General features: G+C 46.7%; 1 protein-coding gene across 1 annotated transcript in view; it reads left to right on the top strand.

The window, feature by feature from the left end:
- The window catches only part of SEC14L1 (SEC14 like lipid binding 1), a 42,908-nt gene extending 28,438 nt beyond the window's left edge, over positions 1-14,470 (top strand). Inside the window, exons 7-16 of the mRNA XM_053960345.1 lie at positions 415-524; positions 1,241-1,430; positions 4,490-4,578; positions 5,511-5,581; positions 7,079-7,250; positions 7,571-7,705; positions 9,322-9,456; positions 9,939-10,190; positions 11,171-11,349; positions 11,865-14,470. Of these exons, the coding sequence (XP_053816320.1) occupies positions 415-524; positions 1,241-1,430; positions 4,490-4,578; positions 5,511-5,581; positions 7,079-7,250; positions 7,571-7,705; positions 9,322-9,456; positions 9,939-10,190; positions 11,171-11,349; positions 11,865-11,970 (1,439 nt within the window). The 3' untranslated portion in view covers positions 11,971-14,470. The remainder of the gene's footprint in view (positions 1-414; positions 525-1,240; positions 1,431-4,489; positions 4,579-5,510; positions 5,582-7,078; positions 7,251-7,570; positions 7,706-9,321; positions 9,457-9,938; positions 10,191-11,170; positions 11,350-11,864) is intronic.
- Positions 14,471-18,839: the final 4,369 nt, after the last annotated feature.

The following is an 18,839-nucleotide window of genomic DNA, read 5'->3' as shown; positions in this document are numbered from 1 at the left end:
CCCTGAAATTCAGGGATGGGTGTAACTATGATGAGGAGGAAACAGCTGAAATGTCCCTAGACAGTCTTCTGGGAATTTGGGAAAATTCTTGCACTGGGAAATTGAAACTTCTCTAAGTATTTCTAGGTGCAGCAATCCCAGGGGGTGCTGTGGATTGATGAATCTGAGTACACTGGCAAAATGCTTTTACAAATGTCTGCTTTTGCTCTTTCATTAGCTGCAGAAGGAGAATTTTATCTTCTTCATGAAGATGACTGTGTTTGTTGCCTTGCTCATCTTTTCATTGATTCAGAAGAACTTTGTTCAGTTCTGATGCCAGCCAAACACAGCAGCCACTTTGAGACAGCAGCAAATCAGATCACGTGGTGCTTGGTGAGGTCAGGATCACTCTGATCACCTGTCATCTCTTTTTAGATAAGTTGGATGCAGACTACATCAAGAGGTACCTGGGGGACCTGACCCCGATGCAGGAGAGCTGCCTCATCCGCCTGCGGCAGTGGCTCCAGGAGACGCACAAAGGCAAGGTGAGTTCCTGGGGGTGTCCCCTGCCTCAGAGTGTGTGACACACAAGGTGGGCCTGAGGAAACCTCCTGCCACACCCCCTGGGGCTGACTCTCTGCTAACTGGCTCTCCATGATCAAAACCTGAATTTAAGCAGTGGCAATAGGAGGAGTTCATTGTGACCGTCCAGCTGACTTTGCTAATTAGTTTCAAAGCCTCTCAGACTGTCAGTTAAACTGCCACAGGGGAATAGCATCGGTTTTATAAGTCTTCCTGGTTTCTACAATGACCTTATTTTTACATTTGTTTGTTTTGGCCAAACATCATAGTCTTAAATACTGAAACACTGGTAGGAGTGGAGCACTGATAGCAAGGCTGGGGTTTTTCCAGTGCCTTGTGATTTGCATGTGCGTTTCAGCTTCCTCTAACTTAACAATAAAACACAGTTTGTGTTAAGTCCTGATTTATTTAAATTGGACTGGCTTGGTATGGTCATACAGGTGGAAATGATTACATTAGAGTTCATGAAATTTTTATATCCCTTATGAAGGTAGCTGCAGTGCCTGACAGGGCTCATGATTTTGTTTCAAACAAAGGCTGATTTTCTTGAGTAATTCCCAGTGTTACACACAATCCTCATGCATTGGTGCAGGGCTGCACATTTTTCAGCCTCTATTGTTTGGACTTCTGTTCTTGTTTCAAACCTTGAATACAAAATTTGGTTTGGTTTTGTTAATAGATCCCAAAGGATGAACACATTTTAAGGTTCCTGCGTGCCCGGGACTTCAACATCGACAAAGCAAGAGAGATCCTTTGCCAGTCACTGACTTGGCGTAAGCAGCACCAGGTGGATTATATTCTGGACACCTGGAATCCTCCCCAGGTGCTCCAGGATTACTATGCAGGAGGCTGGCATCACCATGACAAAGGTATGGTTTCAGTACAAAATATGTATTGAACAGCCTTTTTACATTTTGAATCAAAGGTGATAGTTGTCCCTCTGTTAACTAGAGGTGGCTGGTTAGAGCTTCTCAGTTGTTATGTACTAAAGACACTTAAATTGATAGAATGTTTTGGGTCGAAAGGGAATTTAAAATAATCTTGTTCCATCTCCCTGCCATGGGCAGGGACACCTTCCACTAGACCAGGTTGCTCAGAGCCCTGTCCAACCTCACCTTAAACACTTAAACCTTAAACCCTTGCCTTTCAGGGGCATCCACAGCTTCTTTGGGCAGCCTGTTCCAGTGCATTGCCAGCCCTTAGCTACTGGAGGCAGAGTCCTGGATCAGAGTCTTTCTCACTAATACTGACATACTTAAATCTGTTTTGCCTTAAAAAAAGTGATTAATTGTGCTTCTCTAGTGCTCTGAGGTGCTTAGAAGGGTGTTAGGCAAATGCTGAGTGTGCTCTTTCAGTGATTAAAAGGTGTTTATAAATAAGTATATCTTCATAATCAATTTATTTCTGAAGTCTGCTGATGGCATAAATGAATATTTATTTGGTGTTGCAAACAGCTTAATGATGAGAAGTGGAATGTTGCAAAAACATCAAATAGAGCAGGTTTGTTTAAGAAGAGAAGAAGCTTTGGCTGAATTCCCTCTGTGCTGTGAGCCACAGCCTGACACGCTCCCCTGTCCCTCTGCTTTATCGTGCACTGATCTCTAGTTCCTAATACATACATAGAAATGAAACACGCTGGAATTTGTGGCTTGAGGCAAGCTGGGCTCTTTAGATAAGGAAATGATCTCTTACTGTGAGCGATCTGTGCTCTGATTGAGTCTTTTCCCACCAGGCACCATTGTTTCTGCTCAGTTCTTCCTTTTCCAAGCAGCATATGAAACAGGGCAGGATGCTGTCAGCAGTGGTGGCCAGGAGACAGGGAGGACATAGCAGAAGTTTAATCACAGAGCTTGAATGGCTCTTCCCTGCTGCTCTGGGTTTGACAGACCTCAAACTGAGAAAATGGAAAATGAGAATGTGCTCGTAAAGATTGCAGGGAAAAAGACCTGTTAATAAGTTCTCCCTTTCAGCCCGTTCCTTGTCTGTCCTTTGCAAATACTTCCTCTGTCAATTGCACACAACTGGGTCCTGCCAGTGAGCAGAAAGGTGCAGAATGCATCAAAGGCTTGTTTAATGTTCTCCTGAGAAGTTCTGCAGTCTTGTGGTGAACTTCATGCCCCCTCCCTTCCCCTGCAGTTCCTTTGATCTCTCTTGCAGCATGCCCACAAGTAAAGCACGGCTTTGTCAATAATGGAAACACCAATTCAGAACTGAGCAGTTCTCTATAATTTAAAACTTTACAGTGGTAGGTTCTTTTTTTAAATCCTCTTTTCTAGTATTGCTCCTTTGCTCCTACATATGCTAAATGTGCCACACTTAAGCTGGTTGAATGCTGTGTGGCTTCTAGTGCTACAGCAAGGGCAGCAGTGACAATGAAGCATGTTGTCTAGAATGAGCTACCAGTGCTAAAGAAAAGAAGTTATTATTTTGGCTTGCAATTAGCACAGATTTCTATACATCTGAATGGCTTTTATTTTGACAGGAATGCTTCAATCTAATGTCTTTTTAAAACCACAAAGCTCTAATGGAATATAAATTGTACAGTGATAACAAAGCACTGTCATCTGAGAGTCTCCTTCATGTGTCATTTGGGTGGACCAGCGTTACTGAGCTGTTAGTTTGGGTTTGGAGGCATCTGTGTCTGGGAGGGAGGGAGACCTGCTATGGAGCTTAATAGCAGTTTTTGTTTACTGTTTCAAAAGCTAAACAGTACATTCCAAGATAAGTGTGTGTCGATGTTAAAATAACATTTTCTTTTAGTCCACCTGATAAAACATAAAACACTCTGAACTTCCATGGGGGCAGTGTCTTTGCCAAATAAATAACTAGCCTTGACTCTGCAGTTTTGGTTGTTTGTTGTTTTTTTTAATAGTGTGTTTTTTTGCCTTGTGTCCCAAAGGACTTAATGATAATTTGATAACCACTCTTGCAGCTGTTGGAGGGGAATGAATCTGCACAGACAACAAGACTTGAGGGAGATTTTTATGTAGAAAGCTTCCTCTTTTTCTTCTTTTTATATTGTATGCTAACATACTCACTTTTATAAGCTGGTGATTGTTTAGCCTGTGTATTAAAATAGATGAAGCAAAACTTAACAAGTACATCACAACTTTAGAGGGAGGCTGGGAGCTGTTTTGTACAACTAAGAGCCAGAAATGCAAACTTTGATTCTCAATTTCAGCCAACACAGTAATTCACCTTAATGCCTGAGTATACTGCCAGTGTCAGGCTGCCCCATTGTGCAGGCTGACTGTGGAAAGGCAGGGCTCATTAGAGCAGAAGGTCCAGCTGAAGCTGATCTCTGGGGCAGAGCCTGTTCTCACCAGGCTTAACCTGCATTAGCAGGGCTGTGTGCCAGTTCTGCACAGTGTAATGCAGAACTGTGCATTACACAGTGACAGAGCTGGAGTGTGGTTCCATCCAGCAGACTCTGCAGAGGGCAGGCTCTGGGTGAACACTTGGTTTCATTAATTCTCAGATATCAGGATGGCTATTTTTCCAGAAATGTTGCTGTAAACTCTCCAGAGCACTGTTGCATCATGTGTGACAAAAGCCTTAGAGCCTTCCTTACAGCTCTGCAGTTACAGGAAAGCTTCAGTTCAGTGGTCTACCTGAGCTGTCCTGGAAGCTAAGAATAGTCTGTGTCATTAATTGTGTATACCAAGGTCTGGAGTGTACTGATGTACTCAAAGTCCTTTGAACTTTCCATGAAGGTCAGGGAGCTACTTCTGAATCAGGATATGATCATTTTGCAGCTCATTTCCAGGTGATCTGTTGGTGTGGCTGCACAGAGTAATGTTTATGTTGTCGGCTGCTCTTGATTCTTCCTGATGCAGGGGAGGTTTAACTGTTATGGTTTGTTTCCATCTGAATTTTTTAGAAGCAGCTCTCTCAAATGTCTCCTGCTGTGTGGTTTGTGTCTGTGCAGATGGGCGCCCGCTGTACGTGCTGAGGCTGGGCCAGATGGACACCAAGGGCCTGGTGCGAGCGCTGGGGGAGGAGGCCTTGCTGCGCTACGTGAGTGATCCTAAAACAACAGCAGGTTTTCAGCAACAACAGTTAGAAACCCCCCTGCTGTCCTCATGGGCTCTTAATGCTTCCCTTGGGGCTGTTTCTCTTCTGCTCCCTTCTACTGCTGGGTATCTGCAGAGCAGTGCAGCCCAACTCCCAAATCTGTTTGAGGGGGGGAGATTTTACAGGGCATTGGTGCAGGCTGCCAAAAGATCAGGCCATGATAGTATCATGAGTAACATTTCCATCAATTTTTGGTTGGAATACCTCTGAAAGCCCCTGGTAGCTGTTCCTGGTGTGTTCTGCAGGCTGATGGAAAGGTGGAGTTCCTGGCAGCTCCCACTGTTATTGATGGGCATTTGCAGAGATTCTTCTGCACTTGTGCAGGGCTTCAGGCCCCAGTCTCTGCTCTAGTACGGAAGGGAAAACGCCACACTCAGGATTTTGTCAAGTTTGTACTCCAGGGATAAGAATCATGTATTTTTAAAGAAAGAGTGCTTGCCTGTAGTTCTGCCTTCTCTAAAGGCATCGCTCAGACTGTTCCTGTGGATCTGCTCAGCTTCCAAGCAGAAAGCTGGCAGAATTCCAGGTTTGCACTAACTTTTGGTAATGACAGGAGCAGCCATAGTGACTATTAAAAGCAGGGAGTGGGTTTTATTTTTCTCTCCTAGTAGCGTTTCCAAGCAGACACTAACTTTTGTTGGCTTGCCCTAGTTCTGTTTCAAGGTTATCTGTGATTTCAAAAGGCAAAAGGGGCTTTAATTTCTGAGTAATTAAGGGTATTTGTAGTGATTTCTAATGAATTCTTTGGCGGGGGGAAAAGTTTATGCTGGTTTGATCTTGTAGTTTCAATTAATCTTTGGATAAAAACATATTTTCTTTATAATACCTACTGAGTTTGAGACTGTCTTTTCTAAACCCCACTCTTCCTTGTGCAGGTTCTTTCAATAAATGAAGAAGGGCTGAGGCGATGTGAGGAGAATACAAAAGTATTTGGCAGGCCAATAAGGTAAAGTCTGCTCAGTGGGAATGAGCTGCTTTCATGGGGTGTGGGGGGGATTGTCAGGCAGTGGAACAAGCAGAGGCTAGGCTGTGTCTTACATACAGTTAATTAAGAGCCTCCCCAATTAGTGGGGCTAGAGGGAATGTGCCTGGAGAAGCCTGAGGGACACACATCGCCTGCCCCAGCAGCCTTGGTCTTGTGCTCATAATGGTTCTGTTGGGGCTGTTTCTCTTCTGTTCCTTTCTGATGCAGAGCACTGCAGCCTAACTCCCAAATCTGTTTGGGAGGGAAATTTTACAGGCACTGGGCATTGGTGCAAGTTGCCAAAAAAATCAGGCCATGCTAGTATCATGAGTAACAGTTCCAGTAGTTTAAGGTGTGGCTTCCATGTCACTTGTTCATCCATAGTCCACTCCAAGGCTCATTATGCTCAGTTCTGGTTTGCATTCTCCATTTATTATGTGTGGCTGCTCAGCTGTTGATCCAAGGTGAGGTCATGAGGCTCCTGTAAAATCTGGGATCTAGTTTTCCAGGTTCTGGCATGACTTCACGTGAAGTTCAGTCAAAAATTGTTTTCTAGCCCATCTTTTAAGTCATTGTAGGGGTCACTTGTGAAAGTGGCAAATGCAAAATGGATTTAAGGACATGGAATGAAGGCAGAAGCAGCCCTGAAAATATGCCATGTTTCTTGAACTCTCTCCAGTTTCCTTCCCCTAATCTGTAAGGTCCAGGGGTGTGGGGTGTGCCTGCTTATCATTTCCCTGTTACAGACCTTGCTGGCTGAGCTCCCTGAGGGAGGTCAAATCCAAGGGAGAGGTCTCATGTGTTTAACAGTTGAATGGTGCTGCCTACTGGATCTTCATTTGTAGCCATAATCCTACAGGGCTGTGTATTAAACATTTAAAGTGCAACAAAGAAGGGTTTGGTGTTTCATAGAAGCCTTATGCATAATGTAATGGCTGCTGGCTGGTGCAGCACAGCTGTAAATCTTGAATTCCTGCCCAGGGCAAGACCTGAACTTGGAAAGAAACTGAAACACATGCTGCAGCTCAGTGGTTAGTATTAAGAACATATCTCTTCCTATAGAAAAAGCTTCCTTCCCTCAGATCTGACAACAGAATTAGCTTTGACGTGTATTGGCACTTGTGCAGTAGAAAATCTGTTCTGTGAATGTCAAATTGCTTCAGAGCAGCATTGTGGCCACTTAAATGATCTCCCAGTAAAAGCAACGGTTTAATGTTTGGGCTGACTGTTGACAGGATCTTTTTTTGGCTTCATAAGAACTGAATTTTTATCTAGAATCTAAAATGTCTGTGGGGGACTGTGCAGAGTGATCATTGCACACCCCTTAAACTCCAGTGTCTACAGGCAGCACAAAGGAGGTAAAACAGACCAAACCAAAACATGCAGAAGCTTCCCACATTTCAGTGTGTTGGGCACTTGCATAAGCAAGGAGAATTTCGATGTTATTGAGATTTTTCTTTTTATCTCTCTCAAATTCAGCTCTTGGACCTGTCTAGTAGATCTGGAAGGCTTAAACATGAGGCATTTATGGAGACCTGGTGTCAAGGCCTTGCTGAGAATCATTGAGGTGGTTGAAGCTAATTACCCTGAGACCTTGGGTCGTCTGCTTATCCTAAGAGCACCTCGAGTATTCCCAGTTCTCTGGACACTGGTATGTGTGTAATCCAAGGTGTTGCTCAGTTCTCTCAGTTTGTAAAAGCACCCAGAGATCAGGCTGCATGTGCAGCAGATGTTGCCATTTGGAAGCATATCCTTTATGTAGGATTCCTGGAGTGGATTAAAAAACACCACCTAAGAACCTGATTACACAGTTGGTTAATTTGGCTTCTTTGTGGTGTGGACTTTGCATAGCCAGGATGGTAACACTCGGTGTGATCAAAACTGATTCCTCCAAAATTGACTTGAAAGCAATGTAAATTGACTTGAGAAAAAAGTGAGGGCCTGATCTGTTCTGTTTTTCTTTCTTTGTAGGTTAGTCCATTCATTGATGACAACACCAGAAAGAAATTCCTTATTTATGCTGGAAATGACTACCAGGGTCCTGGGGGACTGCTGGATTACATTGATAAAGAAATTATCCCTGATTTCCTCGGTGGAGAGTGCATGGTATGAATATAAACTATTGCATATAGCAACTTATTTGTGGCTTTTTTTAAATTATTATTTTTCCTCTCCTCTAAGCAAAGAAATCTGTAAGCACAGAGTGATTCCTGGTGTAGTTTGGAGGTGGGGGCTATGATGTAGAATTCCAGGATCAGTGCTGTTTTCTGGATCCACTTTAAAAAGAACAGTACAATGCTTCTCTGGGATGAGCATCTTGATCAAATACCTTATCAAAACAGCCAAGCACAGCTAAAAGCCACAGTCTGTTCCCTGGAAAGTTCAGGCAAACATGGTAGCAGAGCTCTGAGCAAGAGCTGTCAGCACCAGCTGATCTGGAGTCTGTGTCACCTTAAAATCTGATCCTATAAGGAGCACAAGGAACATGAGGCACATCTGCTAAGAGGGCTCAGCAAACAGCCCGGTCTCCCCACACAGAGTGTGCAGTTAGCCCCAGCAAAGCAGAAAAGTGGTTTTACTGCAGGATACTGTAATTTCTCAGTCCCTTGTCACATGCCTGTGACAATGCAGCTGTTTCCTGCCTGGACCTTGGGTGTCAGTTGGATCTGGCATTTTAACATCCTGCTGATAATGTAATTATTACACATTCATGTTTAATGCTTTTGACAACACAGGCTGGGTGTGTTTTCAGCCCCTGTACACTCTCTAGATTAATTTCTATACCCTTCTTGAAAATTTATCTGTGTCAGTTCCAATAGAGTCTCAAATGATAATGAAGTACAGTTAGATGTGTTGCAGTAGAGCATGTGTTTATCTCCAGTGGGCTGGTTTTTGTTGCAGCAGTAGCTTTCAATGTTATCTAATTTGGAACTTAAAGTTGGCAAAATCCACTGCTTAAGTAAGCAAAATGAATGTTACCAGAAAGCAAATTGCTACAATACTTCCTGCTAGTTACAGGCAGTGGCAGTCTCTCTCTTCTTCTTTACTTCTGGGTATTTGAACAAAAATGATTTCTCTGAGATCTTTTCAATTCTCTGTTGTAATTCAGTTACCAAACACTTCTAACTTCCCCAGACACTTCTGTGGAACCTGTTGTCAACTTCATTGCTACAGGCTTCTTAAAACAGAAGTTTGCTTAGGGAAGTTGTGTAATCACTTTCAGTACTGAGCTGTCAGACAGCTGTAACTTCAAAACTGTTAACTTTCCTGGCTGCAGTCTCCTTTTACCTGCTTGGATACCCTTCTGTATGTTCCCACTATCCATCCTTAAATTTAGCTACTACTGTTCTTTCAGGTCACTGTAGTTCTATTTTTCAGACTTAGTCACTGTTGCCACTTCCCTCAGGATTCTGAAGTGCCTCCCATCTTTCTTCAGTGTAAGGCGGTGTAAATGATAATTGCAGCCTTTGCACAGTCCATTTCTGGGGTGCTGGCTGTTGTGGATGTACAAGATCTGTTCCCCTGGTGTGCAGTTCTGCAAACACCTCACCCAGATAATTTGAAAAAGAATTACCTATGTCTCGTGTGTGAGCTATAAAATTGCTTTTAGACTGTTCCCTTCTCCAGAGTATTCCTGAATGTTTGTTTCTGAAGCTGGAAGGCAGAGAACATGATGGGATGGTCACAGGAGATAATTTTTAATGTTTTTTTTTTGGTTTTAGTGTGAAGTACCAGAGGGTGGGCTGGTACCCAAGTCCCTCTACCGGACAGCAGAAGAGTTGGAAAATGAAGACATCAAGCTTTGGACTGAAACAATCTACCAGTCTGCAAGTGTCTTCAAAGGAGCTCCACACGAGGTACAGCTCCAGCTGCCTTTTGCTTTCATTTTCATCTCAGCCCTCTGCTCTGGGCTCGATCTCTTGGCCTGGGAATGCTTTATTGCTTGTTTATTTAGCTCCTGTGCTTCCACCTTCTGGAGTTCATGCACGGTGATGCTTAAATAGCTGAAGTTTGTGATTGTTCCTCCTGTTATTTTGTTGCCTTTTAGAGAATATCACTGCTTTTCATTCTATTCAAAGCCATATTCTTCTAAGCAAAGCAAGCAAAATTCTCAGAGGCTGCTTGAAAGCTTCTGAAAGTAAGAAGGATAGACACCCCATCAGGGGGGCATTTGTATCTGCAATGCCTTTTTTTTTTTTTGACTATTAAAAAGCCTTTTTAATAGTAGAAACTAAGCTCAGCAACAAAAAAGCTCTGTTCTTTGTGGTTTTTTTTTTTCTGTAGGAGTTTGCCTTTACTGAGCAAATTGCTGTTGCCTAATGTGTCTTTCCTGCCTCAGGTTCTCATCCAGATCGTGGACGCCTCGTCGGTGATCACGTGGGATTTTGATGTGTGCAAGGGCGACATTGTTTTTAACATCTTCCATTCCAAAAGAGCCCCACAGCCTCCCAAAAAGGACTCTCTAGGAGCTCACAGTATCACATCTCCTGGTGGGAACAATGTCCAGCTGATAGACAAAGTCTGGCAGTTGGGGCGTGACTACAGCATGGTGGAGTCTCCCCTGATCTGCAAAGAAGGGGAGAGTGTGCAGGTGAGCCAGCCAGAGCCCCTGTGGGGGCAGATGGAGCCCAAACTGCCTGTTCTTACTCACAGCACTGACAACTGAGTGGTGGTGACTCAGTGCTGGGCTTGCTTTTGGCCAGCATTTCAGCTGCTCTTCCAGGCTGGGTGCTGCAGGGAGCAGGGATGGGATTTACGTGGGATCTGCTGGGGGGGGAAGTTGCATCAGGTCTGCTAGGGACTGAGATGGATCAGCAAGGAACATGGGGAGGCCACCTAAAATGCACATCCAGAAAGTAACAAAACACACTTTGGGTTGTAATTCTGACAGTTATTTACTGAAGCAAATATTCTGTGTTTGAGGAATATCACAGTGCTTGCCCTCAGTAATAAGAGAAGGCTGGAAATCAAGTCTGAGCCCTCTAATGGGCAGTGTAAGAGCTTCTGATGGCCAAAGCTCCTGAAGGATTTTTTATGCCGTTTACAACGTGTCCTTTAATTCCAAGTTTGATAGGACATGCAGCATGTTTATAGTCACACCCTGCCACTGCTGTTCCTGTTGACTTGAAATTACTCAAACAGCCTGTGAAAAAGCAGCTCCTTAAGTCACCAAGATGGAAATGTTAAACTGGAAATATGGGCAGTGACCTCTCAAACTGTGAGGCAGAAGCCTTGACTGCTCTTTTCACAGTCTCAAAGGACAGCTGTGAATGAAAAAAAATGGAAAAAAATGGATATTGTTTTAAAGCAGAACTTGTCCTTTCAGCATATTAAATCCTAACCCCTCAACACTGTTGAACTGCTGGTGTTCCATCCCAGATTTGATAAGAATGTTGTGTGGGGAGTCTCCTAGGACTGCCATTTGCCTGAGGAGCTGAAATACTGGCATTGGGCAAAAATTCTGGGCATATAGGCACTTTTTCTAAGCTTGGAAAAGAAATGTCAAGCCTACAAATTTCTGTTAATTTTTGATTTTTGTTAATTTTCGATTTTTGTTGTGTCTGCTTGCAGGGCTCTCATGTGACCAGGTGGCCTGGCTTCTACATTTTACAGTGGAAATTCCACAGCATGCCTGCCTGTGCTACAACCAACCTGCCTCGTGTGGATGATGTGCTGGCATCTCTACAGGTGTCCTCTCACAAATGTAAAGTGATGTACTATACAGAAGTGATAGGATCTGAAGATTTCAGGTATGTCTGGCCAAGGGAAGCCAATGTCAAACCTTTCTGACTATTGGACGATCAGGTCAATGTCAGCTTCGCTTAAATACAAGTAATTTGTGAGTGCCTTAAAAAGTTGCACTGAGGGCAACTAAGGTATAAAAGGGGTTAATTAGTTGTCTTGTGGCAATATCACTGGTCACTTGGCTCTGCTTTGAGAGCTTGTTGGGCTTGGCAGGTTGTCCTGTAGAAGGAAGTGCAATTCAAATTCCAGTTGTTGAATTTCATTTTCTGCCAGTGGATAAATCTGACTGAAATTAAATCTCTGTCTCTTTGAACAGCATCTGGTTTTTGAAAGGGGTGCAGTGTCCTCATTGCTTTATGTGGTGAGGCAGAAAAGATTTTGAGAATCTGCACCAAAGCTGTTACTTGCTTTTTATTCAGTGTGCAAACAAATACAGTATAAATACAGAGCAGAAATCAAAATCTTTGTGTGTTCTGAAACTTAAAACTGCTTTCTTCTTTTTTTTTTTTTTTTCCTGCAGGGGATCTATGACCAGCCTTGAATCAAGCCACAGTGGATTCTCCCAGCTCAGTGCTGCCACCACCTCCTCTAGCCAGTCCCATTCCAGCTCCATGATTTCCAGGTAGTGCCACAACAGCTGAAAAGCAAATGGATGTGATGGCTGGACCTTCGCCCGTGGCAGTTGACTGCAATACAGCATATTCAACTGGCAATTGTGCAAAAAAAACCCCACCCCAAAAAGCCTTTTATAGATAGTAAAGTAGCTGTTTGAATTTTACACTTAGTGGTTTTGATCTTTGTTAGATCCCACAGCTTGTCTCTTAACTTTAACCCTTTTCCCTAAATCAGCCATAAATATTTTTGCAAGTGTGCTTGCACAAATCCTAACTCTGAACACAAGGGCTCTTACTGAAAAGGAAAAACAACCAGTGCATCAGTTAAGAATGATTTTTTTTTTTAAACTGTGTAGATGTTAAAAAGGGAAAAAGAAAAACCCTACCAAAAATGCTCCGTAGTGCATTAGAGATCAACTGCAAGTCTCCTGTCAGGACATTCCTTGCCATCCTGAGAAATCTCCTGTGATATTCCAGTGCTGCAAACTGTTCTCCTGTTGCCACTAATGATGTCCGAGACAAAGAACAGCAGTTGCTGGATACTTGACTTTGTGAGTCCATTTTTTTCAAAGCATGCCCACAGAGCTGTGGCCAGGCTGTAACACTGAGTATACCTTTTGTATGAGCACATTTCTGGGGAATTTGAGCTCTGGGTCTTGCTGGGTTAAAGCAATTTGTTCTTTCCTTGGATTTGTGCATGGAGCACTGTGGAGAGAGAGGTGGAGAGCAGGCTCTCCCTTACTGTGTCCCACTGGGCTCATCCAGAGATGCTCTGAGCTTCTGTCCCCAGCTCTGTGCTGGAGCTTCACTCTGTTTCCTTAGTGCATTCCCAGCAAATGGATTTTACTGAGATTCTCTTCTTGTCAGGAATTTATGCAGTGCTTCAGCTTGCTGCTTAAAGCAGTCTGATGGAGGTGTGGCTTCCATCCTTCCTGAGCACTTCTCCCTCCTGTCCTTCCCTGTGCCTGGCAGAAATAGAGCACCTCAGTTCTGCAGCCTTCCTGTGGGCAGGGAGCACAGGGATCTTCCCTCTGAGTCAAAAGTATCAAAAGATACTTTTCCTAGAAAAGGATTTTCTCCACCATTTTCACTACTGCCACTGCCAGAGGTGATCTGCCATTTGGGATTCTGTCCCTGTTGGCCAGGCCCAAGTTGGACCCTTGCTGAACTCTGTTCAGGTGTTCTTCCCTCTCGAGCTCTCTCTATGCACAGCAAAAGGCTCCAAAGACTGAAGTGTCAGACAAACACAGAGCACACCTGGCAGTGGAGCAGAGAAGATTTTGGTCTGAAATGCAGCAGGATTTGCACAGTTAGACCCTTCTTGATCTTTCCTTATCCTTGGTAGAGCTAAAATGTCCATGCAGGCACAAGGAGCTTCTGTGCTGGCTGCAGTCTCTGCCTTGGGTAAGCAGTGGAGGAGCTTTGGGAGGTATTGCACTTGGAAATCAGAACTCACTCGAGATTCTGGATCCCCTGCCTGAGGAATGCTGGTTCTGAACTCAGTGTGAAGCTTTTTTATGCCTGCAGAGTTCTGGAGAGGCAGGTGACAGACCCCTGACAACAGCAGCTCTGCTGCAGCCTCATTCTGGCTGTGGCACGTGCCAGAGCTGACAGATATTTTAGTGACAGAGCTGTTCAGAGACCAGCCTCCTTAAACTGAATGAAATGCATCTGCTCTGGAGCTCCTTTAGGACTCAGAAGCTGAAGATGGAGGTTAGGCTGTTAGTTAGGCTGCCAGAGTGACACAGGTCACTGCTTTGGTGTCACAGCTCTCACCCGGTGTCTGCACAGCAGCCTGCACGGGCTGTGGCTCCAGGGCTGCTCCCAGGAGCTGACCCCAGGAGCCAGACTTCCCAGCACAGGGAGTGCAGCTGGAGCACAGTGAGGTTCACCTGCTGACACTCATCCTCTTCATCATCATCACTCTTCCCATTCACCAGGCTGTAAGGGCCGAGTATGGTTCCTTTCCCTCTCTCCCCCTCCCTCTCTCTCTCTCAGATGGTGATTTTGCTGACAACTGTAAAGAATCTGCTCCATTCAACACTCCACATCTGTCCAGGTGTCTGGCTTTGTAGACCTTTTTGAATTGCAGTCCCTTTTCAAGTCTGAAGATCTATATTTTTGTTTTTTCACTTGAGCTGGCTCAAAAGTGGCACTTTGGGTTTTTCCTGCTTTTGATCTTAACACATCATTTAGAGCTCAAAGCACATTACAGCACAAACAAGCAGGGAGATAAAATTCCAGAAAAACAATAGTTAATCTTCCTGTAAGCAAAGTGCTGTGGCAATATGACTTGATCACTGCAGTCTAACTAAATTTCCCATACCCTGGTCTTTCTTTGTGTGATACTGCTCTTCCTTCTCTCAGCCAGTGACTCTTCTGCTGGCACCTTTCCTGTTATCAGTGTCCTTCACTTCCCTGTCCCTCCTCATGAACTGCATATCAAATTCTGTAAATGTTTTGTATACATAATACCTCATTCTTGGTAATAAAATACAGATAGTCTTTAAAAGATTTTTTTATTGTTATCAATAAATGTTAACTGTTTGGAAAAAAAAAAAAAGGAGGGGGCAGTCTCTTTATTTCTTTATTTCATTCATCTGCTGCAAAGCTGCTGGGTTATTTTACATGCTGGATTCAGGTCTGCCAGTGCTGGGTGAGGGAGGGGCTCCTTGGCTGCCCCCACCACTGACACCTCAGGCAGGAGGCCCAGACAGTCACACTCAGGAAATGATGGTTTTTAATTAGTAGAAGTAGAATAAGCTTCAGCTATTTTAGAAACAGGAGCCAATAAAGGTCAAACTGTGGGTTTTCTAATTCCTGGAGCTGGAGCAGAGGCTACAGCATGTTTATAGTTGGTCTTTCAAATGTGATCCAAGCTGTGAAGTTTCTCTAAATGAGAATCTTTAACCATGGTCATGGAGGTCTGTCAGCAAGACCAGATGGCTGCCTGACCTACTTCAAGCTTTAGCACGTGGTCAATATTTCTATGCCAGCACATAGCAGTGGAGAGCTCTCTGCTGCTCAGGAGCTCGCTGAGTGCAGCAGTCCTTGAGAAGGTGCTGTGCAAGGAGGTGGCTTTGCTGCTCAGCTGGGCTGTGCCTGGAGACGTGGGGGAGCTGCCTTTGTGGCCAGTGCCCCTCTCTGAAATGGCAACTAAACAAACCTGAGCCTCAGCCCCTGCTTGAGCTGGGCAGGTGAGAATGGTGCAGACCAGGACTGCATCAAGCAGCTCCTCTGGGAGAGGTGTCAGACTGAATTGTGTGGTTTGGGCTTTTATTATTGTTTTTTTTTAACATGGATTTTTATGAAACAAAGCAAAACTCCTGAAAGAAATTTCACCTCTTTTTTTTTTTTTTTCCCCCACCACCAGCATCCCCTGCCTCCCCACAAAGCTGAGGGCTCCCTGTTTTTTAGGTGTCTCCATTTGCAGCCTTGCCTTGCCATCGAGCCTGCGAATTGCCAGGGAAGGATCCTGAACTGCCGTTCCCCAGTGTCCCCAGTGTGTCCCGCTGGAGCAGGAGCTGGCCCGGCTGGCCCTGCCCGAACAGCAACACCCAGGCCCTGCAGGAGCCCCCAGGCTCTCTGCTCTTCCACCCCCTCCAGGGTGAGCTGGTTCCGTGCTCGGTGTCGGCAGGCAGGTTAACATGGTGATGGGAAGAAGCATTCTGTGAGCCTGGGAAGGCCCGGGCAGGGCAGTGCTGGATGCACAGAGGGTCACACGGAGCCCTCCCCTCCGAGCTCTGCTGCCCATCCTGCATCCCGCAGCTCCGGGGGAAGGTGCGAGCCCAGCACAGCATCCCAGAAGCTCTTCCCAGGGTGGGGGCTGCTTCATGCTGCCGGGAGAGACAAACCCTCGCTGGAAGAGTTAGGTTTAGGTTTTGGCTGGCTTTCCAAAGTCAGCAGCAGCCAGCTCTATTATTCAGGCTCTAAAAAAAAAAAAAAAAAAATTGCCATGTCCTGGGTCTTCTTGGAAGGGCAGGAAGGCACTTATTCTATTTCACTAACTTAAGCTGGTGTAAGGGTTTGGATGCTGAGGAAGAAAAGCATGGGATTTTGCAACTTGTTTTATTCCCTTCCCTAGGAGCACGACTGAACTCCTCCCACTTTGTGCCATCAGCTTTGGTCCTCTGTGGTCCCCTGGCAGCCACAGGCCAAGGGGAGCAGGGAAGGGACCCTGGATTTGGGGCCCTTTCCCCCGTGCACAGGAGGGGATCCAGGGGCTAAGAGAGACAGAGCTGGGCCTCCCCCAACCCTCCTCCTGGCCTAACAAACCCACAAAGAAATAAATCTCAAGCTTTCCTTGGTGCTGATGGAACCTTCCCTTGTGCTGTGGGGTGACCTTAGCAGAGCACTTCTCCTGGGATGGGGGAGCCTGAGGGAAGTCCTGGATCCCAAAATCCCTCAGGTGGGATTTGGGATTTGCTGTGACCCCAGCACTGCCCCACACCTGGGGACAATTCTTTGAGCTGTTTGCAAAGAAAAGGGGAAATGAAGGAGAGGAAGAGGAGAAAGAGAAGGGGAAGAAAAAGGGAAAGAAAAAAAAAGGAAAAAGGAGTTAATGTCACACAGCCTGCAACAAAAAAGGTGCAGGGCAGCCCCAGCCCCCAGCTATGCCTCGAGCCCCTGGTTTGCACACTCACACTACTAAAGGCATTTTGTGGAGGAAACATCCAGCTGGGTGTTGAAGAGCAAGTGCAGGGGGGACCCTGTGTGACCCCCCCAGAGAAGATCCATAGCCCAGCCGAGGATCAGGGTCTGGATCCACCGGGTGGGGTCAGTGCCTCACCCAGATGTCACCCCACAGCCCAGTGTCCCCCGCCGACCCCTCAGACCCCCGTGGGGGCTCCCAGCCCTGGGGTGAGCAGGGTGAGACCAGGGCATTGCTGAGCCCATCCAGGGAGGTCCCAGCTCTGCCCCGTGCCCCCAAATCCACCGTCTGTCACCCGTGGTACCGTGGGCACCCACGGGGGATAGCGGGCACAAACCCACCCACCCAAGCCCGGCGTGTAGGATGGACGGTAAAGGGCTGGGGGAGACCCCCGAGGGGAATCCGGGGCCGTGCTGGTGCCCCAGGGACAGCGCAGGGACACGGGTCTGTCCCCGCACCAACCCCACTAGATGGTGCCAGCAGCCCGCACACGGCCCCGGGCACCCGCGCTGCCGGGGGACACCGTCCCCACTGTCCCCACTGTCCCCACTGTCCCCAATCCTCGCCACTGTCCCCAATCCTCGCCACTGTCCCCACTGTCCCCACTGCCCCCACTGTCCTCAATCCTCGCCACTGTCCCCACTCGTCCCACTGTCCCCATTCTCCCCACTGCCCCCACTGTCCCCACTGTCCCCACTGTCCCCACTGCCCCCACTGTCCCCATTCTCCCCACTGTCCCCACTGTCCCCATTCTCCCCACTGTCCCCACTGTCCCCATTCTCGCCACTGTCCCCACTGTCCCCAATCCTCGCCACTGTCCCCACTGTCCTCATTCTCCCCACTGTCCCCACTGCCCCCACTGTCCCCATTCTCCCCACTGTCCCCACTGCCCCCACTGTCCCCATTCTCCCCACTGTCCCCACTGTCCCCACTGTCCCCACTTTCCCCACTGTCCCCACTGCCCCCACTGTCCCCACTGTCCCTGCTGCCACCTGGGGCACTTCCTGCTACAAGGGAGGGACACTGTTCCTACTGTCCCCACTGTCCCCGCTGCTGGGGGGGACACTGTCCCTGCTACAAGGGCCACTGTCCCTGCTGCCGAGGGACGCTGTCTGTGCTGCCAGAGGAGGTGGGACAATGTCCTGCTACACTGTCCCTTGTGCCACAGGCTTGGTGTGGAGCTGGGGTTGGAGCACTGCTCAATAATGGGAGCCACAAGCAGGGCAGGGGACCCCCGTGTGACACCCCCACCCTGCTCCCTGATGCCTTGAGAAGGCTGCCCTAGAGCAGAGGCTGGATGCAGCTAAAGAATAAAGCAGGGATTTATTCAAAGGATCTCCTCCATGGATCCACCTTGGGCAGCACCAGAGCCCAGCCAGGGCTGCACCCAAGAGGAACCAAAATGGTCCCAAAATGCACGAGCGCTCCCGGGGGCTCTCACTGTGATCAGCTCTGCTCCATTTGCACCTTGCAGTTCATTGTCCCATTCCAGCTTTAGGTTATCAAGTCCCATTCTTCTTGTTTTTCTCTCTTCAGTCCATGTTGTTTGTGCTCCTGGGCCTGAGGATTGGATCATTTTTCTTTGGTCCCCAGCTGGAGAAGGAATTGTTTTGTCTCCCTGCTCTGTGCAGAGAGCTCACCATCCCATAATATGAAGCCCAGACCCACACACTAAAGCAGCACAGAATGTGAAAAATAGAAAAGCCAAAACCTGAGGCATCACCCCCAGCAAGGACAGCACATTGTTCATGGAGCACCCACGGGGTGCTGGGCTGGGGCACTCCCAGCCCCCCCTGTGCCCTGCACATCCCAGAGGAGGCTGCACTGACCCCAGGCACCATCCTGGCTGTGGCTTTGCCCTCCCGCTGCTGAGAATCTTCCTGAACAGTCACAATCTCCCAAGAGTCCTGAGAAACTTAATCACCACTGGAGAAAACCCTTGAGGATCTGCTGGGAGAAATGCTGTAGAAGTGAAAAAAAAAAAAAATCCTGCTTATTTCTTGGCTCCAGTATGGATTGGCCCACAAGCTGTGGGCTGTATCCAAACATTGAATTTTAATTATGAGCAGGATTTCACCAGGGACAGGGAGATGAGAAGAGGAGCAGGCCAGTGAAAAAGATGGAAACTGAAAATGCAAGTTCTCCCAAAAAAAGAGCCTTGAAGCTCTTCTTTGAAACCTTTGTTTGGCAAAACAATATTTATCTCAAGCATTTTTGCCTTTGCATAGTT

Source organism: Vidua chalybeata, chromosome 19, assembly GCF_026979565.1.
Source record: "Vidua chalybeata isolate OUT-0048 chromosome 19, bVidCha1 merged haplotype, whole genome shotgun sequence".
Classification (NCBI taxonomy): domain Eukaryota; kingdom Metazoa; phylum Chordata; class Aves; order Passeriformes; family Viduidae; genus Vidua; species Vidua chalybeata.
Note: the sequence above shows the minus strand (reverse complement) of the source record. Positions and strands in the feature narration are given on the sequence as shown.